The sequence below is a fragment of the Orussus abietinus genome, unplaced genomic scaffold (assembly GCF_000612105.2).
Source record: "Orussus abietinus isolate OABI.00-Male unplaced genomic scaffold, Oabi_2.0 scaffold32, whole genome shotgun sequence".
Taxonomy (NCBI): domain Eukaryota; kingdom Metazoa; phylum Arthropoda; class Insecta; order Hymenoptera; family Orussidae; genus Orussus; species Orussus abietinus.
Genome location: NW_019394330.1, coordinates 774,685 through 801,131, shown reverse-complemented (window position 1 = coordinate 801,131; position 26,447 = coordinate 774,685). Strand labels below are relative to the sequence as shown.

Sequence of the window (26,447 nt, the reverse complement as noted above, 5' to 3'; positions counted from 1 at the left end):
ACCTTATTATTATCCGCTTTTATTACTTCAGTATTTCGTAACACACAAATGATACATCACATGATACTTCTAAAAGGTAAGTATGTCCTACAAGGTAATAATATGAATTCAAGCTTCAAGTATTATTTGTAACCTTAAAGTAATACTATTTCCTTTCTCTTCATTATTTACTTGGTAAACTGCAAATGCATTAGGGACTACAAAAAGTCCAGTCTCCTCCATACTGTACAATAATAATTTACAGATATACTACGGAGCTTTGCAAGTTAAAGCAAGGAGACGTAAAGAATTATTTTGTCTTTTGAAAGAAATAAAGATTCAGACGCTTCACTGAATTTTGGAATGTGTAAACACTAATCTTCTTTCTGCTCCGTGTAATCATCTCGCAGGATGGAACTGACGTGGCAAGAAAAAAGTGATTCCTCCATATATCACCATTCTATATGGGCTTGGAAGTATATCTTTTAAATGCTCCAAAAACTAATGAAAATATCACAATGTAAAATGCTGATGCCATGACAATGGCCTACCGACTACGCTCAGCGAACCGGCACGGTATTTAAATACAAACACGTAAGTCTTATAGGGACACAGTAATGCTTCTGAGCAATCGAACCCTCCATTAAATTATTCATTACGGATTGAATTTATTCATTCAAATGGCATTCAACTTTTTGATAAATTACTTTTGCATATTCACTTCTGCTGTAATCGCATGTCAAAACAGTCATACATTTCGAAAGACTACCCTAAGGAAATTTTAACATCGATGAGACGAGACGATTAACTAGCCGAGTGAGAGTTCGTTAAGTCTAAATCAGATTTTCTTTACAATGTACAATATGCTTGCAGCTTGAAATGTATAAATTTGATAATCCACAGAAATCAGTATATTAATGATTATTTATTATATTAATTTCTGAATTTACTTTTGGAATGAATCGAGCACTTTGAATTTTTGCAGAGTATACAAAATTAATATCTTTATTCATTGTATATGTAGCAACTACATTTTCTAGAAAGATTTGTCCTAGGTGGTCTTTCGAAGTATAACAAACTCATTAATAGCTAACACGAAACACGGGAAATAAGGTTTTAACATCCGAGGGACCTGCCTTTACTTCCTAAACGAAAAAGAAACACGAAGTGCGCGAAAAGAGTGAATCACGCAGAATCGGAAACGCTTCAATTATTTTTGATTGCGCAAATCATTTCCTTTTCAAGACCAACAATAATTTAATATATACACGATGTAGTTCGCTTAAAATTAAATGTTACATTCAGTAAATTGGGCCTCCTGCGCGTTCAATTTGACCGTTTCTTTTTTTTTTTTATTAATTTTTTCTTTAGGGAATTTATTGATTCCTAAAATCACTTTAAAGGGCCTCGTCTAATGATAAGAAACCACCGAATAGAGTACGAACAAAAGTTATACGAAAACTCCTACACCTGCGCCAAAAGAAATGAGAACAATCGAGAACCAACAATAGGGTGCAATAACAATTACTGGTAATATTCGGTGATGGAACCACGTGGTGACTGAACTACCTCCACTCCGTGATGCGGAATGCGCAGTTATCTCAATTTACAATTCTTACAATTTCTACCGATCGAGAAAGTGATATCATGTACACCGTTGCAATAAGTACACTAAGTAGACTTAACGCTCTACTTTGGCAAAACCTTTACTGATCAAAATTTGAGTTTATCAGAGATGTTTCACGCCATTGTCGAAAGTGGGATACGGCTCCCTAACGCGGTGGAACTGCTTTCAAAGGAGAGAAATGTTCTCTATCAGTAAAGAAGGTTTCAAATGTTTCAAATACAGCACAGTATCGATAGAATGTGTAAAGGGCGTAGAGGGCGCCAGAGGGCTATGCCTCTCTTTCAAACAATGGCGTGAAACATCTCCCCGCTCATCTCCGAGTTTATATACCTCTACTAGTTTCCTGTTATCGATACGATTTAAAATCGCAATTCCCCCAAAACAGAAATCCTTGTGTAAGATACCGGCCGTCAGCTGGTAGCTTAAACATTTGCGGCTTGGCTTATTAAAGTAATTTCAAAAGAATTCTAAACGTTATTCAGTTCCCTCCTCTCGATCTCCCATTATCCACTAAAAGCTCTCCAAAAGTGTGATATGCGCTCGTCTCGTCTGTACAGTGACGGAAGAACGATCGTTGGACTTATTCGCGTCGAAGATCGCTCGAGAATATGATCTCGTATTTGGCAGTTCTCGATAAATTCATCGTATATAAAGGACATTTGTTTACTCGCTTGATACAGCGTAGAAATACAAAGTAAATGCATATACTTGGAATGATACTGTTTTACCTTCCACGCGGAGATAGTTGCATCGCTGTTCGACAAGGTCCTGCTTTTATCCTTACTGAGAAGACTAAATATCCAACTACTTGGGTAAACGGATATCCAGCTTATCAAGTTACGTGCACATCTGACGGATTAGTCGGATCACAAGAATACGGAAATTTCCTTGGGAAATATTCCGTCAACATTGTGAATGTTTTTCATTCGGTCACAGAATTCGATATTACTTTACGCCGAATGCAAGCCCTTACATTGTCTTATATATACAGGATGTTTTGTTTAAATTGAAGCGACGATATATCTCTATAACCATGCATTAAAGCAAGAAAACGTTGCAAATAAAATTTGAATAATTTCAGTGTGATATAAAATTACTGTGATGTAAAAGACATTGGTTCCAATGTAAAAAGCTGAAGTTAACTATGAATTATTTTGAAAACCACCGCCATATCAAGTAATTATCGCCATCATTTTTCTCCCTCAAAACCATAAAGATTTTATTTAATACGCATTTTTCTAAATGGTTTTCGAGCTATGTCGTTGTGTCAACTTAAATGAAACATCCGGTATATATTAGAATATTACATGTCACGTACACATATCCTGGCTCGCAGACGCACACGTACAATCGACCATTACGTTCCGACTACTCGTTAATATCGTGCACACTCCATGATCAATTTCTCTGCTTTTGCGTGAAATATCCGTCTACAATGCGAACGCATGCGTCGAACAGGAATACGTCCACCTTCGCCTTCGCTTAATGAGCTAACGAATGCCTTCGTTTGTGGCACACCTCGATTCGGAAATTCGATCATTTTCTTGACAAACCCTTAATGTTAGAAAGACTACGAAAAACTGGTCGTCTGCCGCCTTAACGACGACTCGCGAGGACGAAACAGCTCGCGAGAATCGGCCGTGATTGCGCAAAGATGAGCATTATTATAGTTCCGCGGCAGGACTTCGCTTCTCGTAAAAATACTCGTTTAACGGACACATTGCCGCTCTCTTCTTCATTTTGAAGGACGTACGACGTCTCACCGGTGCAAACGCTTCCTGTAAGCATTTTAGAATGCCTTTCTGGTGTCTTTGGTCGAAGGATAACGAGGCTGGTCCTTGAATTTTGTATCCTCGTTAACCTTCCGATGTCGAATTCTGGAGTTCCGAAGGAGAATTTTAGAAAATCCTCGTCGACGAGACTCTCTGGATGAGGTCGAGGATGTCGACGAGAGCATTTGTCCTTCGGCTGCATCTCGCTTTTCTTCTTGAGGAAGGTTAAACGGACACGCGGCCGTTTTTTAATTCATTTTGAAGAATCTGCAATGTCTCACCGGTGCAAACGCTTCCACGAGGGATTTTCGTGCATTTTCTGGTGTCTTCGATCGGGGACGCCTAGTAGATCGTTCGACGTAGAATATATCTTCGTGAAAAATGAGAACCTCGGATTCTGGAGTTTTTATTAAAACAGAAGATCCGTCGTGGTCTCGGAACCCCACGCTCCCGCGTCTTGGGCAGGCTTTAAATAATCCACCTCGGTGAGACTATCGGGTTGAGATGTCGTCGAAGGAGTCACAGTCGACGTGGAAACCACAGCTCTAGTAACTCCGAGTTCAAATCCTTCCGACGCCAGGTCTACCTTGCTGGGTGTGAAGTTCGCGAGACCTCCTCCACCTAAAAAAATGTATACAAATTTTTTTTCGAAAAATGAAACTTCACGAACATCGCGTTCTTCCTTAGCCCTCCATAATCTCGTACGAATGATTCGGTGCACCCAATTTGGAGAAAAGTTTTATAAATATCTTGACATTTTGGTATGTATATATGGCACTTTCATATCACCTTAATAACATCAATGGATACGAGTCTTATACGAGTTACATAGAAAAACGTGGTTTTGTATGAAGTTTAAAATAACTTGTGATGTAAAATCTATCAAGAAAATATATAAATATATTAATTCAGTTTAATACTGCCAATTACGGCGAAAATCTAACCGAGAAGGGAGGTCATGCTCGTCGTGGGACTGGCGACGGAGGGCTTGTTGGCGCTGATTGCTGCGGACTGTTCGCCGGAACCGGAAGTGTCGCCATCTACGCTGCTGGTCTCGCCCTCGAGCATGGACGCCTCGCTGGGGTACTCGAAGGTGCTCGTGGCCGTGTCGTCGAATTGAATTCGATACTACAACCATTAAACATTGTTTCGTTGATAATTTCGCAGTCATTAAAAGGACAAATACAATGAAATACATTTAAAAGCATATAAACGGTCGAATATAACTTCTCAGGTACATATAGTCTGACTCTTTTGTATCACCTTAACTCTAAAATAGTTCTATACCTAGGACATTAGAAAAAATGCGTATATTATATCGAAGAAATGGAAAGTCGAAGAGATATTCGTCGTATAAAAAGCGATTCGGTATATAGATCGTTTTCAGTGGTTCTTGTCTTCGTGATTCAAAGAACAGTACTTCCGACTAGAGAAAGTTTGGGGACTCTTTACTTTACGGTGTAACGACGGAAGCGCTTTAGAGAACGAAGGTGGCCGAACGTTAATGGTCCGATTATAATTTTGTAATTATTTCATAAGAGGTTAAAGAAGTCGAGGGCAGCGGAAGTGAAAAAGATGGAGGGACCAGGAGCGGTACGGTACATGACTCCGTATAACAGTAACTGGTCACAGTTGTTGGTTTTTTGGTAGTGACGCTTCCTAGCGAGCTTAGTCGAACGCGTGCCGTTCAACTCTAAGTGCCCATGTCCTGTCAGGGTCAACATTATGTTAACACCAAACCTACCATGGGTAAGCCTAAACAGGTTTTTAACTGTGCTATGCTAAAACGATGGTAATATGAAGTCTCGGAGTGAAAATTTGGTTGACATGGAAATTAACCCATTTACTTCGATTTCTTTATAATTATTGTACGAAAACGACAGATGGAGTATGCCATTTAGTACAATACTCAATATAATTCGACACAGCTGTCGATATAAAAACGAACATCGGCAATGTAGGTATTTAGAAAAAACTTTTTTACGGACGTCGATCAGTTCCTCGACGTGTTTCACTTCGCCTTAAGCTGGAACGACAGCCGCGATGCTAACAGTACCGACGATTATTTCAGGTAGAGCTCCACTGCTTGCGGTGGTTAATTAAATGTATCTACCGTTCTCTCTGCGTTACCAAGACAAGAATCGTTAAAAAGGACAAGCCACGAGCCCTTCTAACCCTTTACAGCGCAACGAGTTCGACTGCCAGAGAAGTAAACCAAGATTCTATCTGATGTTTCTCTCGGTAATGATAACAAATAACCGAGCAAATTTTTGCATCGATATCAAGTTCCTCGCCGTGTTTCACTTCACCTTAAGGCACCTATGATGACCGATTGTAAGGTTAAAAACCGCGGTAAGGTAAATTCCTACCGTTCGACAGCCGACAGCATGAGAAGAACGATGTACCGGGAGTAACAGGTTAACCGAGATTGGGTAACTACCCGTAAAAAGCGGTTTTCTAGGCTTGCACGTGGAAAACCGTGGCGCAAACGTCAAACATGTGCCTCATTGATGTTGAAAACAACGCGACCTCGTTCGCCAATGAGTAAGCACTTCGGAGGCGATAAAAATTAGAGAAAGAAACGTTGAGCGGAGAGCGAACGCTTATACAGCGGCCATTTTGCAAGGCGCCGATTTTGAATCTGCAAAAACGTGGACAGCCCGGAATAACTTCTGAGAAGTAGTACTTTAGGAAGACGAAAATAATTATAAATTATTACAACTTTTGTTGCCAGCGTGGAGAATCCATTTTCAGGTCATATCATACAGTTTTCATTGGAGCCGGCAAACCGGAAATTCCTAAAGAACCGGGTCTGGTTCAAGAATTCCCTGCAAAGTGTGTCAGTACCTCGGAGATACCATTTTGGGCAGAAATACGAAGGTTGCACTATACCTTTTTCTGTTACGGTACCATAACCACTTTCGAAATTTGTATTATTTATTGCGGCATTACGTGACTCTAATTAGGTGCTAACTTGGTGCCGCTACGGAGAATTTAGTGCTTCCTCGAATAAGGGTTAGCAGACCTTTTTTGATAACGGTTTCCGCTTCATGTAAAGCTAGCACACCCACGGAAATAAAATAAGATTTTTAAAAGCGTAAAAAAACAACGAATGGATTAAATGTAAACTTTATGTTCTCCACCCTTTAAAGCTTCTTGAAAATATATTAACAAGCATGCAATAGCGATAATGACATTAGCATGAATATAGAACGTTACAGTCATTAAATTCCATTTGCATGCTCTAATTTAGTGCTTCAACCATTTTCAAAATCGCCTATACAGATACCAAAACTCATCGATGGCGACGGTGATCCTAAACAGTCGTTAGAATAATGAATTCACGGGATTGCGACAGTTTCACATCGATCTCTTCGTCATTACCTTACCGAAATGACAAATAGAACCCTTCGGTTCGTATAATTCTCAACGTAGACTGTAAAAGACTTGAAAATAAATAAAAATATCGGGAACGGGACGCCCCAGCTTATGTTACCACTTGAGTATTCAAAATGGCGTTACCACCAAAAAGGGTACAGATGAATTTTAATTTATCGACCTTGAATAAATTTCTCAGCGCCTTTCATATCAACTTAAACATCGATACCCGTTATGTCTCGACGTCGGTTCTCGTGTGAAAAATTCGCTCCGTCGCGTCATCTCGAGGTCTCGGCATTTTTCCGGGCAAATTTCCAACCAAATGGCGTCCGAGTGGCGCCACCGTGACGAACAAGTCACAAGGCGAAGGAAATAACGGGGACTCGTCAGTTAACCTCGTACCAATTGGTTTATACTTTATATGGGGATGTTCTAAGGAAACTAAGTGGAGGTTCGCGCTAAAATCTTATACCATGGGTTAAGCATCGATGGCCGATTCCATCAACATCGATTATCTCCCCGAATGGTACAGTAAACGCACAATTCATCAGGTCAGTCTTTCATGAAATATTTGACTTCTCCGATATATATGGAAAAGAAATGATAATATCGATAAATCCACCCAGTAAAAGTTCAATTTCGAGCCCGCATGAGAAAATGACGGGTTTTCCCGTACCTGTGTGGAATTATGGTAAGTACTCGTTAGGTAACATAATTACTCCTGTAATAAAGAAATCAAAAGTGCTGCTCTTAAATTCTAAATTTCACAAACGTGAGACGGCGGAGCCTTATAGTTTACGAAACCTTACGCAAAGTTCCGTTTAAATGACAAAAAAGCGTTATTAGCCCGCTGTCTATCAACGAAATTATTTTTGCAATCGATAAAGGCTTATATTCCTCGTAATTATATACGACCGTCCTTATGTAAGATCCCCGGGGCCCCAATAACTATACCCAAGGCTCGTAATTCGGCCGGCTGTGCAATTTCTTTCTTCAACGGGGATATGCTGTTCCACGGATCGCATTTCTTAAAATTATTTTTAATGATTTTTGCATTCTTGCACGAAAGTAGCTCGTGACCGAATTCAAGAGCTAGGTCGCGCATCCAAGTCGACTCAGCACGAGACTTGTGACGTAAGGTTCTTTGGTGTAATACAAAACCCCGACATCGCGAAAACAATGCTCCTTTACGATTCCCCTTGTAATTGCCCAACGACATACGAATCCCCGATATACGTTCGTGGAACCCAACGGGACTAACAATAATTGTCCGGATCAGAAAACGCGGCCTCGCCATTGCCTCTTAATCACGCCTAATGTCGCTTAATCGTGCTAATCGCTCCAAGAACCATAAACTAAGGTACCACGACGTTTACGGGAATCCGCGCGCGCTTACCGAGATAGCGACGAATTTAGCGAAACTAAATGAAAACGTCGATGTTTCTAATTTATTCCCGGATGCTATTATAAACAGCAACGTCGATAACCCCAAGTAACCGAGTAGCGTTATGAATTTCTTTAAGGTGAAATGAAACTCGCCGAGGAACTTGATCGACGTAGGTGAAAAAGATTTTTCTAAACACCTACGTTGTCGACGTTCGCTTTTATATTGACATCTGCGTAGAATTATACCGAGCATTGTACTAAATGGCATCCTTCCATCTGTCGTTTTGGTAGGCCTGCCGATGGAAAAGGAATTAGACTGGAAAGGATCAGAATTTGTCGTTTATTGTCCCGATATCTCGAACGGAACGAATTTTATAGCTAGCAAGCTCGGAATCGCTTCTTTGATAGCGTTCTCCCTGCGCAGTGGGCAGAACCTCCCGTATCTCAGGGTTTTACGCTACCCACGGTTCATTATTCTTTCTGCAACCGCTTCCAGCGAATGCCAGAGATTTCCACGCACCCAGGGCACATCCTGTCGAGATCCTGGAGCAAATCGAGCGAGGAGGGTGCACGGCCTTTCCCGATCTTTCAGTCCTTCATCCTTGACCTATCGTTATTAGACTCCCCGCTCTTTTTCTGACTCCCTTTCCAATACCCGGAGTTTCCTTGATTACAAAACCCCACGGCTCGTACAGTCCGTTCGTTTTCAATTGTTTTCCCTTGGTGGTCTGAAAACAGGTCGTTATTCCTGCCTACGAGGCTTTAGGAATGTCGCAAGAAAAACGATGACATGAAAATGATAAAAATTGAGAAACTCATATCAGCTCTTAAGAAATTTTAACCGTCAATTATTTTATGACGACAGAATAGTGGTATGTCGACCTCCCACCCCTACTGAGGGGTGATGAGCCACCCCTAATTAATTAGTTACGTTTGTCTTATAATAAAAAGTGTAAATGACACGTAATCTTCGAACGAATGCAATAAAAATTCATGTAAACAGCATTTCATAAACATGGTGCTCTAAAGTGTCACCATAGTGATAATTACCCCAATGGGAAAGTAAGTTCAGTAGGGCTCGTCGACCGTTCATTGGGAAAAAAAAAAAAAATCTTACAAACTTGCCGTTTAGTAATTATTCTAAATTCGATTGATTTCTTTTCTTCCATTTTTACCATCCAGAGATAAGATATCGAGTCGTTGAACTTCTGCTCCTTTCGTTCTCTCTTAGAGAATCCTGGCCGCGAGGAGAAACCGCTGATCATTCTGGGCCAAAGTGGATCGTAAAATGCAATTATCCGTTACAATGTTGTCCGTCAACGCTTCGGCAGAAGTAATTGCGTGAAAGTTCAGTGGCGCGATCGATTTTTCAAAAATTCCTTCCTTTTTGCCTCGCGATATCTTCCATAACTACGGTCGGCTTTCTCTTACGTTCCTTTTTACCTTAAATTTGCACTTCTCTCAGGCTCCGCGACAAGAATTCCCGCGATCACGTTAAACGTCCCATTTTAAAGGGAAATTGCGAGAAATCATTATGCACTCCGCATTTTGAAAAATCCTTCCTCCGCGTTAACCTCACGCTATCACCCAAGTACGGTCAACCTTTCCTAACGATTTTATCCCGTATAGGAAAACGCGCACTTTCCAAAGATGCCTTTAAAAGACTCTCGCCGATTCATAATCTCCCTTTAAAACGTGCTATTTATCGCCTCGACATCTCGAGGGATATCGGGTCGATCGTTCGAGAGCAGGAAATCGCCGCACTTATTGTTGGCCGTGGGCGGATTTATTCTCAGGCATCACCCTCGAAATATATAATAAATCCTTCCGGGAGATAAAGTGCAGGATCGAGTCGATGGTCATTTTTCCCCGAGAGCTCACGATCGAGGTTGTAATTTTCTCGCTTGGTCGAAACGCTTCGTCGTCGCGACCGTAAAGTCGGTCGCGTTTCCACGGGAGGAAAATTATGCAAATCCAGCTGTGGCATTTCGCGGAATATTCGCGGGCCGGATGCTGAATCGACGATCGACTCGCCAACTTCGAGACATACATATTTTTGCTCGCAAGAGCGTTATTTTCTCCTAAGGGCTTCATTGAGAGAAAAATTTCACTTCTCGGCGAAATTAATTACTCGCGACAGTCTAAATGTTGCTCGCTAAAGAAATTTCATGGCTCCAGTAAAATTGACTCTGTAAGAATCGTCTGTATTGGAACCCAAACGAAGGCAAGTTAATATCAAGTGAACATAATTTTGCGCAATGAATCTCATATACAAAATTGGTCTCGGACATTAAGATTATTAATGAAATTCACTTTTACAGATGCGTGAGAAAATCCTCACGTTCGACTCGAAGAGCACTGGGCGTGACCTGGCATTCCTCTCTTCTTCCTTCAATTTGAATAAATATTCCACTTTACACTTTAAGAGAGGAGAAATAGGTATATATTGCTCGCCGAGAGTGCCTCGATGCCAAGAGATTACGGTGATTTTGTTCACGGTCCGAAGATCTTGATGAAACTGTTTTATGAAATATTCTAAGTAAAAAAAAAAAAGAAGAAGAAAATACCACACGCTGACACGTATCTCGTTCGTTTCGTCTAAAAGATCATAGGAATCCAATTTAATTGATTTCGATATAAATCAACCCTTTCGATACCTGTAAATATGCGATGTTCGATACGCGGATTCCCATTTCCGAGATATAGGTTTATATTGAATTTAATTTATATAATGTTTATATACACACAACCCCCTCCCCATATTCACACGCGTCGTCCTGAACTGTCAAACGTGTAATTGAACATTCCTTCTGAATTTGTACCCGTAAGATTACTCTTCTGATTGGCCAAATGGTCGTGCCATCCCAGCAAATTCATCCTATCAATTTTGGATCTTTCACGAGACTCACCCTGTATATTTGTCCCGTAAATCAACTTACACCTTGCCCAGTGCAAGGATACCGAAGATAAAAATTTATACAGATTCACATACATAGGTGACACATGGGGAGAAACGTACACGCATGTGGAGAGGGTGGAGAGAGAAGGTGGGAGAACGAGGAAAAGAAAACTGAAAGAAGGATCGTATAAAAATTCCAATCTCCTTTTAGAGAAACTTCGGACTCTTAAAAAGTCGGACGGATGCTGTAATGTACGTTGGGAGGTTCGAGATAAAAAAAGGAATTCACTTCGGATGCAGATTCGCGTGAATACTTGCGCCGAGAGTGCATGCTTTCTGGCACTCGAGTGCGAGAAAGCTGCGAAACGTTCCCACGGTCGAGAAATAGTCGCCGGTTAATGTTGCCTTAAATCATCCTCGGTGCCGTGACGCGTCGAATTTTCGATTTGGTAAAAAGACGCGAGCGAAGATTTCTCCGAATTAACTGCATCGTGTTCGAAGACGCGATGCATCGTTCCAAACAGAAATGGATTTTGCGCAAATTCGTCGACGAAAAATCTTACCTTGTGATTACGCGGCTGTTTGGAGAGGTTGCTCTTGCCGTTGATGAGGACATTATCATTAAGGAACGAGACGTCGCAAGGAGATGGCGGCCTCTCGGTCATTTCCCACTCTTCCTCATCCGTGGTCGAGGCGTCCAAGGTAGCATCGAGGACGATGATGCCTCCTTCGCCGACCTGTAACAAAAGTTTCGATTCATCAAAACCTCTGTTCCTATTATCCTAATTTCGAAACTACATAAGTAACGATTTACGAACAAGACACTTTATTTTTAAGGGCGATGGATAGAACCGTCCGAAACCTTGACATGACTGGTGAGCACCTAGGAACTATCCCGACACTTAGAAAATTTGGATTTTCGTAAAAAGTTTTTTAACTTAGTCCAAACCATAAGCCCTAATACGAGATATGAAAGTATCAAGATAAGTTAGAACGCAAATGATATCGATATTGGGGATATAAATCGTCGGGAGGTTTAGCGTTAAACCGACAACTATTCCGAGACGATATAACGCGGGCATAGGCTTGCCAAGAGCGTGACTCGTAAACCGCGATTCTGTTACAATACACGTCATCCATTTCCGCCTACTCTGTTTAAACAAACGGAGAGCGTGATTCACGGTCTAGCATTTCACTGACCGCGGTCGGCTAAGTTGACCGGGCCATACTCTACATGGCCGATTTATAGGAGACACGGGTGTGCGTTGGAATATATATACACTTACGCGAGGCGCATTCGAGTCGCACCTGCAGGTGCATCGGTCGTCGAGTACATGCGCGCGTCGATGCGCGGGACAGTCGGTAATGCGCGCGCCGATGCGCGGGGCAGTTGGTAATGCGCGCGCACGGGCAGCAGTCGCATCGCGCGTCGAGGCCCGACCGTAGGGTTCAAGGTCCACGGCCGGTGATACCAACTGGACGGAATAATGGAGGAAAAAAACGACATGGGAGTTTCTCATGGAGTCACGGACCTCGTTCCACAAGTTCATTGCCGTTTGCACGAGACTCTCGCCACAGTTTACCATTCGAGCGCCGCGATATTATTCCCGGCGTTCACTAGCGACCTTTTCAGAAGTGATCTGTCCTTACGCAACGGCAACGCTTCCGTACGACTCTAACGCAGTCATGAACTTAACCTAGAGTACATTTTTCAAGGTTTCGATAATAGCGGGCTATATAAGCCCGTACGTGCAACGGATTACTTCCCAGTCACGGGTTTGTCCCGTGGCAACAGCTGACTAGGGTAACGGACAGCTGTGCTTAATATTTACACTACGGACAATACGGAGATTTAAATTTAGGGATATGATATTCGAAGAGCACATAATTTTTTGACCAATTCTACGTATTTGTTTTTATCTTATTGCATTGTTTGCGAAGAGAACGTCCTAGCGGTTTTGGCGATGAGTCTCCTCGCTTTGACGTAACATCGTCGGGAGCAAGAATCCTCGAGTTTCGGTTTCAGGCACGTTTCAGTCAGGTATTCCTGATTGCGGTAGATTCGTTCCGGTTTCGACAGGCCTTAACTAATCGAAATTGGATGCCCTATCGATCGGTCACTCGCACTCCTCTCCTTTCCCAGCGAGTCCGCGATTACCCCACGAAAACGAGAAAGTATCGCCAATCGAGATGGCCCGAGCGAGATTTTGTTCTCCGGGCGGATCGCCGCGATTTCCCCGCAGCGGAATCTCGATTACGGTTTCCGTCGCGACATCCCTACCATTAAACGCGAACGTGGGCATACCGTTTCAATAATCCGCTCCAATAATAATACATACATTGGCAAAAATGTGCGAGATAAAGACGAATGTTTTTTACTTCATTGGATGACAATTTTGTACCCGAAGCATTGCACATATCGATATGAACCTTCAGCGATATTTTTTACGAAAGCGGTCGACGGAAAAATGTCAAGCCACGCAAGCGAAGTGAAATATCAGCAATTGCATATCTCTGTATTAAATGTATCGATCGGTTTCGATCATAGCTTAAAAAAACGCAAAAAAATAGTTCAATCTCAATGACACTACTCATTCAAGAAGTTCAGAAAACGACATTCATTGTCCAGTTTGACGCGCCAGGCTAAACATCGCGGATAATGACCAAGTCGGGGTTTCGCCCCTCCCTATATATGTATATATTTTGCGCGAAACTCTACCGAGTTTCTTAATTTCTTTCATTTCCCATTCCGATTAAAATCCTAGATTCTAGTCTGACTTTAGGTTAATTTACGAGCCGGCCTCGTTTCGCTCGGCGCGGAAGTCGATCTCCTTCCGATCGATCCCGGACAACGGTCGGTCCCGCCGATTCGAGAGGAGAGAGGAGGAACACTTTCTCGAGACTGGAGCGACGCGAAATTCCGCGTTCCGGAGTCTCGGACCGCGAACCGCGGGAACTGAACCGGAAACCGAACACCGTTCAATTTGCCTCTGGTCCCGAGTTTCCGCGAAATCCCAACAGATTGAATACCAATCATTTTTCATTGCCTTCTCGATATTGCGCTATGGTTTTTCTTATTAACATTGAGTTGATTGCCAGTGATTTCAGAGTGACTTCGGACCGATCGCAAACTTAAAAGGATTCCTATCGATTTTAAATTGACTTCGAATGATTTTAGGCGATTCCGGAGAGAATTCCAGGGACATTCAATTGATTCTGATCTATTTCAACACATTTCAACACATGAATAGTTCCTTGCTTGAAACATCACCCAATAAAAAGGTTAAATAAATTAAATTATGCTCATGATGGCATAAGCCCTTGTTATCGCGAGGAACGTGAACTTTGTCATTGGTATTATCAAAACCATTGTTGGGCTGAGCTTTTTGTAAGAAAAGCGGATTTATGCCAACCCTGTTCATAGGCAGACACAACTCCAAAAAAGAAACTAGGATTTTACAAAAGAGGTTTATAGCCAAAACAAACGGTTAAGCACCAAATTAGTGAACAAACACATTGACGTTTATAACAGATTTAAGTGTCCCAATTTTTCCCACAATCGAGCACGCGACCCGATTTTTCCCAGACACGCGTCATAGTCCTCGACTCTGGTGCCGTACATCTTAGAAAGTACCAGACTCGTGATTAACGTTAACGATGTTATTCGACTATTCAAAGCAGATGAATTTACGACGACCAATCTTTAACCGAGTGGATTTACCGACAAAGTTTCGCGTATAGTTCCTTCCATTAATAAAGAATACGATACGATAACGAATGCTAATGATGGTTTGTATCGACTACAATTGAATGGGTTAAAAATAGTCGAGTAAAATGAGAGCAGCGACGCAGGATCGTTTCCTCAGGAAGGAGGACTAATTGTTGTACTCGGTTGTGTTGTGTAGCAAGAGATAGGCGAGGGAGGTGTAAGATATCGAAGCAAAACAATCGTCCCCGTAGCGTGTACGGATGTTTCTTTAAACACGACGGCGTGTTTTGAATATCAAATGTACATTAAAAAGTCCGCGCACGCCGCTCCTTCCAGGTCTCTCAACTCTGTCCAAGGTGGCGACGAAAGTGAGAAGACAATGAAATGTCTCGAAAAAGAAATGACTTTTAAATGAGCGGAAAGAACTTACCTTTGGCTTTTCTTGCTTTCTCCGTATGATCAGACCATCGTTCTCAATGTAGTCCGGAACGTCTTTACGGTTGCTGAAGTTGAAGACCATCGTGTTGTTCTGTTGGTTCCAGGGTTTCGTGTCCCACAGTCCTCCACTACTCGATCCTGACTTTTTAACAGGTTGGATTTCGTCGGCACTCTTCAGGCTCACCACTACTTTCGTCGGTTGTTCTATGCTCTTGACACGATTTATCAGGTTTTTTTCAAGTTCTCGATTGCTCAAATTTTGCTGTGGAAGTTGAGTCTTGGTCGACACCAAGGGGCGGATAATGCCAATTTGTTTCTGCGGCGGAGAGGACGATTCGGACTTCTGGCATCTTATAGTTTTCGATTCGTTGCCCTGAGGATAGGCAGTCGTTGTCGTGGTTCGAACAAGCCCAAGACTGGAAATAGCCCCGATAGGTTTTCTCTCCAAGGGTGGACTCGTCGAATCCTCTCTCCTGTCCTTCGACGCCCTTCCACTCTTTTCAGGCTCCGATCTCGATTGTAACCTGGAAACCGATTCAGTGCATTCTGTATTCGCTGCCTCCACGCTGGAAGTCCCTAGCGGAAGTTTGTTTTTTGCTTCCAAAGACGTTTCGACACTCACAATACTGTCGTTTGTCGTTGGTTCTCGGGCACTCTGCTGACCATTCTGCATGACTCCTGGCAAGTAGCTCTTACCGGTAGTTGGTTCGTTGTTAAAGCTAAATTGGAAAGTGGTGCCAGCCTTACCGATGTTATCTAAAGCCAACTTGGAAATAGTCCTTGGTCCATCTATGACCTCTTCTTCTACGTCGTTTGTCGTACTTGTAGTGGGAAGCGGAGAATCGATTCGATCTTTGCAATCTCCATCGGGGCTCTTCGGGATCTCTTGCGAAAGTAACTTAGAACCGTCACCACTGACTTTAAGGACCTCCTCTTCGACTTCGTTCGAAGTTGGTTTCGTCGATTCTGACGAGGAAAACTGTCGAAGGTTTTCCTTATTTGGGCTAGATGGTGATAATTTTGAAATTGGGCTGGAACTCTGTCTAAAAATGCATTCCTTCTTCGGTGAACCTGGAGACGGAACTCGAGGTGGCGAAACACGTGGAGAGTTTGATACCGGTGTTGACGGAGGAGATTTCACGCTCATCTCCAAAGAGTTTTTTCGCTTATTGATAGACGGTTCAGGACTTGGAGCCGGTGAAAATCTTAACTTGTAAGATGGTTCTGGAGAGGGAGAAGGAGACAACGCCTTTTCAATCTGCTGAAATTTGCTAACTACCGACGACACGGACTGAACAATTGGATCCGTAATAACACCGTCGTTACGATATTCGTCCTGGTTCAGCTGCCTCTCGATCATTTCGGCAGTGGATTTCTGAGACACAATTTTCTTGGGTGACCCAGGGGTCTTTGCGGTTCCATTTATAAAAGGTTTTGGCTGTAGCGGGGGCTTGGGAACAATTTTCTTCTGATTCTGAGCTTTAAAGGTATCGTTAATGGTTTTGAAGGTGGCTACTTTAGCGGCGACTTCACCCTTGGGTTTCAACTTCTTAGCAGAACATTCAAAGATGCGCATCGTGGTCTTGACTAGATCCGGGGGTGGCCTCTCCGTTTCTGCCAACACTGGCTTGATCCTCTTCGGCTTATTAAGCGGTTTCGGCCTCTCGGAGTCCCCGAGACGACTCTCGATCTTCACCGAGGATCTATCTATCAAGACTATGTGATCGTTGACGGGTTCTTGTCTCGTCGCACTTACCACGGGCAGCCTTCCATCGTCGTTTACGATGTTATATCTCAAAAGGGTTTCGACGCTCCTCGCCCTTTTCATGGACTCATTGCCCCTGGCAGTGTTCCGGTACCTCTCCGCTTTGCCGCAAACCCCTCCGATGTTTCTTTTAACGTATTTCCTGCAGGACTTTTCCTCACTTTCATCCTCCCTGTCCAACAAGTCCTCCAAACTCGCCGCCCTCCTAAATCTCTGAACGGACGCGCGACTTCTGTTCGTCTCACGGAGAGTGAGGTTAAGATACTTGCTTTTGAGTTTATTAACGATACCGGGACCGTATTGAAGTTCCTCAGAGCTGTCGCTCTCACAGTCCTCACCGATTTTGACAACGTCCTTCTCCCAGGTGCCTCCATTTCCAACTTGATTGTTAATCCTCTCCACAACCGGCGAGTTACATTCCCGCTTGCTAGCGCCCCGTGACGTGCGACCATTTTCGACGGTCAGCACGTCACCGTCCAGCTTGCCGAGCACCCTTTTACTTGCCGTCCCGTCCATTCCGGTCTCGTTCTTTTTATCCGTCTCCTCGGCTCCGTTGACGCCACTCAGAGCATCCTCTGAGTCGGAACAAAGCGACGCATCCGCCTCGAGACGCATGTTGTACGCGACTGAAGACCGAAGCGCCACGCTCTCCGCGACGGGTGGCGCGTTTCCGACAGGGGCCGTGGAGGTGGCGCCACGCGCGCCCTTTAAGATGGCCGTACAGGCGGCGTTGTCGCGCGTTCTCAGCGCCCCGCCGCCGTCGGCGTCCCCGTTTCCGCTCCCGGTACAGCGATCCTGGGTTACTGGAATTCCAGAAATCCCCGATATCGAGCGCGTGGCGAGCGACGGGTCGGCCGGATCCGCCGTCCCCGTTAAGCCGATCACTGCCGAGCACAACTTAACGCTCGCCCCGTTACTCGCGAGCACCTTGCTCTGCTGTCTGCGCCGCTGGATCAGGTCCCGCTTCCACTGCGGCACGGTGCCGTTCTCTGTGCCCGAAGCCATCTTTCTCCGCGCACCTGCTCGGCTCCCAACGAACCACCCGAGCTCGCCGTCCTAGACTCGCGAGACTCACCGTTCGGCAGAGGCGACTCACGGATGCGGCCGCATCTCTTTCTTTCCCTCCCTTTCTCTCACTCTTTCCCCGACACCCCGTGAGACCGATGCCACTCTTCCGCTCCCGCTCCCTCTTCGGGGCCCCCGATCGCCTCCCACGATGCGGACGACGTCCCTTTTCTCTCGCGACGCTCCGCCCGTCGGTTTATGGCGATCGATCGGCCGAGCGAACTCCAGGGATCGCCCCGGACGCGGATCGTCGAGCTCTCGTCCGAAACGCGCACGGCCTAATCGGACGGGACACACCTGCCCGATCGTCTCTCTCCCGGCGTTCGCTCGCCGCGTTGCCCCGTGGTAAACCCTCGCGCGCGACACGCTCGCGACACGCTCGCCCGAGAGAGACGCGCGCTCGCCGGGGGATCGCTCGACTGGGCCGGAGCGCGCGCGTGCGCACGTATCAACCGGCGGCGCCCCCTCCAGCGCCGAGCCGACACCCTGACGTCACCCGAGTTGGATCGAGCACCCGCCGAGCGGTCGACTGCGGCCGACCGCGTAGCAGACCCGGGGAGCGCAACTACCGCCAACTACCGCCAACTGCCGCGACGCCCGCCGCGACACCCGCGCACCTCCGGTTTATCGAGGAACGGGGATTTCGCTCAGGGTTGGGTAAGTATGATACGTCAAGTACTATACGTGATTTTCTACGTGTATATTGCGACGTTTAATACGTCCCTTATTTTATACGCATGCGCAAAGTACATTACGCCCTTCTCTTTTTAAATAGAAAATAACGAATGTAATTAGAAATTTGATATTAAATAGGGTTAGGTCGAAAGAATTTTGAATGCAAACCCGCTCCGGATGAGTCTGAAGTACAAGATTCTTGAAATTAAAATCTCGCCCAAGTAGCTCGAGAAATGAGATTTAAGTGCCGTTCACGTGAACTGCTACGAGCATTCGCAACGCCTTCTCGAAATTATTTCCCAGGGTTTTGCAATTACCCCGGAAAGTATCTTTGCTACGCGGAAGTTTAGCTTTTCCTCGATAATCTGTGAATTTCTTTAAACCGTAAAAAGCGCAATAGCTAAACCCTAATCGGCAAAACCGCGGCCGAGACCGATCGGAAGCTGTAATTAGTAGTCGGTTAACAGTGTCGATTAATGTTACGCTCTTGGACCATGAAACACGGCACGCTTAACCATAATCTATTGCCGTTCCCTAATTCATAGAATTACGGGGAAGTAAAGATTTTTGCAGCTTTTGTGCAATATTTGATTACGGGGAAGTAAAGGGAAGCAGTAGATGGGAAAAAGCTACGTGAAAATCCCGGAATATTGAATCTGTCTCTTAACTTCCTAGTCTTACGACTTTTTTGAGAAACGAAGTTACTTCCCTAGCGGCACAAAATATTTCTCTTATATAGATATACAAAACGGTTCAAAAATATTCAAATCACACGTTTTGCTTAGGACTTCAATTATTACAAGCTAAGTTAAGCCTCGTACCCTTCTCGTGGACGAGCGCCCTCGGTACCGGTACAACTCGTAATAAAACGAGGAACAAAATGGCGACAGGAGTCTAATCCGTTTGTAATTCGAGGAAAGAAAGTCCCCGCATGCAGCGAAGATCTAGGAATCGGAACGAACGATGACCCAAAACGCGGAATGCAGAGCAGTTGCAGAACGGCTTCCTCGTATTGCTCGACACGTGAGACGAGCGTAACATAAACATACGTAAGCGCTGACAACGTCCACGCGTGGGTGTCGTTATCTCTTTACTGGGTCGTGACATCCCGGTTTATGAAATGGCTCGCTTCCGCGCAGACCGAACGTTCAGTTTTGCCCGCTTCCGGTCGGTTTTTCCCCGTTCTCCAGGTTCGCCAGGAATAAGAACTTCCAGGGGAAACTCATCTACGAGATCTTTGAGCCACGGAGGGGGAGTATAGCCTGAAAAAGGCTTTTTTTCAGCGTTTGAGAAAAAGAGCTTCGTGGCTCTCGGTTAGAAGTAAAAAATCCTATTAAAATGGCCCATCTTACAGATTGTCTACGTAAACCAGGGTAAATGTTGCTTTTTGGGTATTGACGTTTAGAGAATATTAATGATTCTTTGTCACAACGTGTCAAGATTCCCTGTTGAGATTATAAAACGGGGGATTTAGTAAGCCTTTTTTAAATTGCGATGTTTTTTTAGAATGCTCTCAGTATTCGAAGAGAATGGCTTCATTTGAAGCAGGGCAGCCATTAAGAAGTTCCGACGAAAACTGCCCAGTTTTAGGCGAGAGTGCTCGCGTAAATCAGAGGGGAATGCCGCTCTCCGGGTGTCCGATGCCTCTTCCATTTTTTTCGTTCCTCCGGGCTGCGGCCCTCGCTCCTCCTACCCTTTCACTTTCCTCCTCGAACACGATTCTCGAGTTCCTCGTGTAGGCAGTCATAAGGTGAAGTGAAACCCCCCTCAAATCAGTCGATTCGAATAAAACACTTTTTTCAAAGGGTATTGTATCGAACCGTCTGAAACTTTGACACGTGACTCGCGATCACCTAGGAATTATCATTATATATATATATCATTATTAAAATCTCCACTTGATGTACAAATAAACTAAAAGGACTAAACGAGACAAATGATTTAACGAAGAGACATGTAGGTATAGACTCGGTAATATCGTAGTGCTCTTCCGGGCAATACCTTCATCCTTTTCTTACAATTAGTCTGACGATATTGCGCCGTTCCGTTAGCAAACGATATCCTCACTTGGCTGAGAGGTGCGGTACCGTCAACAAAAAAGCGATAACGAAGTACTTTAGATTACGTCCGTACATTGGTCTAATGACATAGTGTTATCATCCAGGTACCTCGAGCATGTTTATTGGATTCGATGTTGGAATACTACCATTAACGGAACATTTAATTTTCTCCTAAGAGAAACGATTCTTCTTCGGAGAGTCTAGTATTTATTTCCTGAATCTTAATTACTTTCTAAAGATCCGGCAAAATGACTACACCTCCTTTCAGCTCATTCTAAATGTCTTTCAGGTGATATGAAAGTGATAATAACTGCGTAACTAGCTGAACTGTCACGATGAAATTAGCCACAGTCGATCGCCTCTCGCTACCAGCCCCTCACATTTCCAGTTCGTCCATAAACGTAATTCATGCACGTAGCTAGGCGCGACTCATGCGTGCATGTACGCATATATGTCCGCATTACGTCCATACATTACGGGAATTTATTACGTCCACGTACGTGCGTAATACGTGCACTCATGCACATGCGCAGCTGCGCGCTGCTGCATATTGCCGAGAGCCTGCGAAAAATCCAAGATGTTGGATGAAATTTCATTGCAAATTGAGTAAAAAAGATTTAATTAAAAATTCCAAGTTATGGAATGCACGAGTCACAGAGTTTCGATATTCGAAATTGATTCGTGTCATCGGATGATATAAATTGTACCGCTGCATCGAAATGTCGGATGTTGAATAAAATGGCAAACAAACGACATATGACAGATATGAATAAATCGATGAAAGTTTTGGGTATATTGCACTCCATCGCCAGGAATCGAAGTATTATAGGTACATTCGCGTTTTCTACGAGTCCAGGAACCTGTAACAAGCGTTGAAATAGCTGCGTGACGGGAACGGTGACCATCCGAACGATCGAGGGAAAGTGAACCGCTGACCGGACTCTATTGAAATCGCCCTCGTACATAACATCACCGCACTCGCGTAACAACGACTTGTAAAGGAACTCACTTATATGTAAGTGTCTCGCAGAACTCTATAACGAGTAACGTGGACACTTTCTATTCTGACATTTGATCAAATGTAGGATCGTTACACATTTCTCAAAGATACGTTTCCTTTTAAATCCTTTTAGAAGCAACTCTTGAAGGAATACTTGCAATCGTTCACCTACAATTTTCGCAGCTACGGCAAGGACACATTGTACTAAGATATTATCAACCATAACGATTTATTTTCTAAAGCTGGTTGTTTCGTAGAGGATGCACGAATTCGTAATCTAATCCACTTATCACATAACATCTTGTGGATTTTGCAACGTGCAATGCGGACTCATCTTATCTCGGTACATGTCCAATGTGTCAATGACACGTTTTCCTTCAAAGCTGATCGTTTCAGGGAATATTTACGGATTTATATACAGGTGCAGATTTCACTGAATCCCATCGACGTGTACTGTGACACCTACTCTGACGTACGACTAAGTTGTTATTAAGCTTTCTAAAAACTGACATTTTCAAGGAAAAGAAAGGGACTCGTGCAGTGATTCGTTCATATGGCGTCCGCTGGATTCCGGGATACAGCAAACATTTTAATTAGCGTAATGGTTAATTTGCCATGCTAAAAGTTGTAACACCGCGTTGGTAACTATGTTGTCCCGTTGGCAACCGTTTTCATTAGCTTTTAGCTTCCCAACAATAGCTTGTGGGGGGAATCGCTGAAGCGTTCCGTGGTTTGCGGAATGGCACTAGAGAAATCATCTTTATCGATGGATAATTTCTCGCAGATAGAAATCGACTCTCGCCCTATGATCGTTCGCTTCGATTATCCGATTGCACGCTTATCGGTAGATCGTCGAAGTATAAATTACGAATGGACGGTCTAATTTCAATATTTATACAAGAAAGTCAGAACACGATGAAGAAGATTCCAAATACTAGAGGTGACTTCTATACGTATTGGTCGTCCAACAAATGACTGGAAAGTCCCCGGACTTGAAGGTAATCATTATGTGCGTTAGATGTATGGAAAGGGGACATTAAATGAAAATCTTTCGACGCCGCATTAACCGGCTTCACGAGCCGAGCACTAGAAATCGTAAGAAACTTGAACAGGCGATTTAGAATTTATCGTCCGGCATATTCGTATTCGAGTATTCCATTGGCCGGAGATAGTGGGAAAGCAGTGCCGCATTTTCAGAGAGCATCGAACCAAGCGTCAAATATCTGTGACGAGCTCTACTTTCGACAGAATAAACTTTATTGAAATTGGTATGATACTAATGTATCTTCTGAATAACGTTCGTTATATGCCATGGTATTCCTGTGTTATGTAATTGTAACATAGGGCGTTGGTGGGTAGTGTAGAAGTTAGTACGCATTGGGCACTAAAATGGATTCAAACGTGGTCCTGTTTCACCCCAGCATGCCGACGGGTTCTAAACGCGTTCAAGCACGGCGGAAACGGCCAAAGCCGGCAACGCCGCGAGCTGATTTACCGACGCAAGCGTCGTGGCGCCGACGCGGACCGGCTCGGACACGTCCCGGACCGTGCGGAGGGGCATCGGGGATTCGCCGGTCCGTCCGGTCCGAGCTTAGCCAAGATGGCCGCCGGTTCTCGATGCGTACGGAACCAGTTCCGTAGGGAACCGGTTTGGAACTAGTTCTCTTCGATTTTTCGGCCCCCCGCGAGCAAGCGGTGGCCGCGATCGGCACTCATCGGGCGTCGCTCGCGACGGAACCAGGCCCCGTGTAACGTCGGCCACTGCAAATGGCGGAGAACAAGAAGGTGAATGGTAAGGAAAATCGCCGAGCACAGCCGAGCTCCGTTTTTGGCTGTTCCGCCAAGTCGTGCACGGATCACCGCGAGCAGCGGGCCGAGGCCCGATCGCGCACTGGCGCTTCATCCGTTTTCCTTGCTTTCCTTCTCTTTTCTTGTAATCTTGCCCTTCGATCCTCTTTTTCCTTGTTTTTCGCTCTTTTCTTTTATTTTATCCCTTTATCTCATTTTTCCCTGAACGCGTTTTCCGCGTTTTTACATGTAACGACTCTGGATTTCTACGCATCCGATTCGCCTGAAATTGAAAACACTTGGCAGTTTCTTTTGAATCGTTGAATGTGAAAATTAAATTTCGTCGAATTTTGTCGACTTCGGGCTAGTTTGGTCAAGTTCGGTCACGTTTGGTCGGGTTACCCATTGAAATGATGGAAAATGGAGGTGGTTGAAACTCGGTAGTCAGCCACCTGTGTTCGGTGCGGTGACTAGGTTAGGTTAAGTTGGTTAGGTTAGACATTTAAAGGTCGTTGGTGTTTTTTTTTTTTAAAGAACTCGTTTTAACTTAATAAGATTTTAAGAGTAGTTATCATTTTGTATTCTTTAGAATTTGTAGGATAAAGTAAATTTGGCTATCAATAGAGATTTAATATTGTTGAAATATTTTGAAATATGTCAGTATATTTTACAGTGTTTATTGGTATAAATATTGATATTAATACATGGTTTATTAGTATCAATCTTAAGTCACTTTTAAATGTAAGCACAGTTTCTATACCTGATTTTTGTTAATATTCTTTTTGTAGCAGAATTATGTTAATTAATTAAAGTTCTTACGTACATGTGTACTTTTTAGGAGCTACACTAGAAACCCAGATGGAGATCAAAGTGGAGCCAGCCATGCAATGTTACATCGAAGATGATAATGAAAATGGGTTCCCTGGCTTTGAGAATACTAATACCATACCTTCAAGTGCAGATGTCGGAGCACTCAATTTATGGACGAGTAAAGCTACGACGTGCCTTATTACGCAGTACAAAAAATATCGCTCAATGGTAGGGCAGTCCACGCAGATTCGGAGCCTGCGTGAGATGTTTGAGATGATTTCCTTAGAGATGCAGAAATTCGGATTTTACTTCAGCCCTCAAAAGTGCGAGAATAAGTGGAGAGTTTTGGAGCGTAAGTATAAGAACCTTGTATTTAGAGAGAGATTAAAAAAGCCGGGCAGAATGCGACATTATGGACATTGGGAGCACAAGAGAGCACTGGATGAAATATTTAATGAAAAAAAGAGACATATGTACTTGGATGAAAGTGATTTTCCACCTCCCAGTGGCTCTGCCAAATTTGCCATCATTTTGCCAAAACCATCGGATGAACAAAGTAATAACACGGCATCGAATAGAGGGAATGACGATCCTTTGGCTTGTTTAGCAACTGATGTTTCTGCAGGCAGGAAATTAGATGAAGTGCAAGATCATAAAGGGCCCTTGACGATACTATTTGAAAAGTTTCTCGAAGAGATGACAAAAAATTTTGCTCTTGCTGAACGGAACAAAGAAAGAAGGCATAAAGAGGAAATGTCGATGCGCCAAAGCGAACTAGAAGTACAAAAAAAGCTTTTAAAGTTAAAAGAGCAGAAAATGGAGCTCCAAAAATGCCAAATTGTTGCTTCAGCCCAGCATTTGCACTTAAACATGCAGTGATTACATCTGAACTATTTGTGATGAATTGGTTTTATGCCATGCCTAGACGGTTCACCTTCTATGGTTAGCACGTGTTTGCAGTCACGATTAGTATAGATTATATTTCTTCGTAAACAGAAGTACCAATATTTAAATGAATGTGTATATTATTTTTAAAAAAACTTTAATAAATCGGTTTTGTACTAAGTTTGGAACTTGCCACCTCTAAGAGTTGGGTTCTAAACGATCGTGGAAGAAAATAACTAGTGGCGCCATCTTACAAACTGTCTTTTGATTTCATTCGTGAACAGTCCCGACTGAAGCCTCATGATCAGGCGAAACCGGTTGGTACGTAGTAACTACAATCTTTCGATAGAGTGCGCTACTTGGTTTCTTCAGGTGTTCTTGGTCACCGATGTTCAAAAGACCTTCAGGTAGATTCCTTGAAATTGAAATACAATTTTACAGATAATTCATTTATGATAGCAAATAGCACTCCCCGGACGGTAATAATTCGACGTTACATGATATTAATGTATCGTTGGAATAATATTCGTTATATATCATGTTATTCCAGTGTTATGTAATTGTATACGTAACATAGGGTGTTTGGTGGGTTAAAACCTATATTCGAAGCTTGAATTAATTGCTGATTGCAGTGCCTACACTGAGCGCAGATTTGTTACCGGTTAATCGAAAATGAAAAGGTAAACGTGTTCCTCCAATTACGTACTCCAGTGCTTATTTTAATGGTACTCCTTTTTATATCTGTCAGCCGGCTAAACAAGAATGCCGCAAAATCTCGTACACGGTAATTAACCGTGCTCATGCCTGGAATATGAGAGATCAAAGTTCCTGGCTGATTATAATTAATCCGGAACAACATTCTGTTTACCTGGCGTGCTCGCTCGTGAAGACCGGGGAACGGTTTGGAAGCTCTTTTGCGAGTCTTATCAAGGTTGTAAAGGTAATCCATAAGTGGTTATCTTTATTGAGGTCTCGAAGAGTCTTACTCTCCTGACGAGAGTTCTAACGTGACACTGGGGATAATACCAGGTGATTCCCCCGAACGAATTGTCTCCGAATTCAGTCACGTCGTGCGTTGCGGACGTGCTTTAACACACCGATGGTAACAAGACGTCCATCGATTACTTTCGTTCGTGTATACGAGCCAGACGTGCAGACCCATGACTCAATTTATTAAGTCGAGTTTCTAAAGGTTGCAATGCTCGACTGTA

At 43.7% G+C, this 26,447-nt stretch overlaps 2 protein-coding genes across 3 annotated transcripts; one reads left to right on the top strand and one right to left on the bottom strand.

Moving 5' to 3' along the window:
- Positions 1-6: 6 nt before the first annotated feature.
- On the bottom strand, positions 7-18,080 carry LOC105703844. The gene is made up of 4 exons (XM_012432538.2): positions 15,181-18,080; positions 11,605-11,778; positions 4,323-4,506; positions 7-3,999 (listed from the first exon to the last, which is right to left on the bottom strand). The coding sequence occupies exons 1-4, from the start codon at positions 17,956-17,958 to the stop codon at positions 3,788-3,790; spliced, it is 3,348 nt and encodes a 1,115-aa protein (XP_012287961.1). The 5' UTR covers positions 17,959-18,080; the 3' UTR covers positions 7-3,787.
- LOC105703848 lies at positions 17,994-25,416 on the top strand. Of its 2 annotated transcripts, none has more exons than XM_023431801.1 (2): positions 17,994-18,675; positions 24,380-25,416. In XM_023431801.1, the coding sequence occupies exons 1-2, from the start codon at positions 18,117-18,119 to the stop codon at positions 25,228-25,230; spliced, it is 1,410 nt and encodes a 469-aa protein (XP_023287569.1). In that variant the 5' UTR covers positions 17,994-18,116; the 3' UTR covers positions 25,231-25,416. The 2 variants fall into 2 exon arrangements, with proteins under 2 accessions (XP_023287569.1, XP_012287970.1); XM_012432547.2 differs by lacking the exon at positions 17,994-18,675 and adding an exon at positions 22,784-23,545.
- The last annotated feature ends 1,031 nt before the right edge of the window (positions 25,417-26,447 follow it).

What these genes read in the sequence shown, in the direction of transcription:
- LOC105703844 (XM_012432538.2), bottom strand. Translation starts at nt 17,958, where the DNA reads ATGGCTTCGGGCACAGAGAACGGCACCGTGCCGCAGTGGAAGCGGGAC. An exon ending in GAAAGCAAGAAAAGCCAAAG is followed by an intron (nt 11,779 to 15,180) that starts GTAAGTTCTTTC and finishes CTTTTGTTACAG; the next exon opens with GTCGGCGAAGGAGGCATCAT. An exon ending in AACAGCCGCGTAATCACAAG is followed by an intron (nt 4,507 to 11,604) that starts GTAAGATTTTTC and finishes TAATGGTTGTAG; the next exon opens with TATCGAATTCAATTCGACGA.
- LOC105703848 (XM_023431801.1), top strand. Translation starts at nt 18,117, where the DNA reads ATGCCACTCTTCCGCTCCCGCTCCCTCTTCGGGGCCCCCGATCGCCTC. An exon ending in GGGATTTCGCTCAGGGTTGG is followed by an intron (nt 18,676 to 24,379) that starts GTAAGTATGATA and finishes TGTACTTTTTAG; the next exon opens with GAGCTACACTAGAAACCCAG.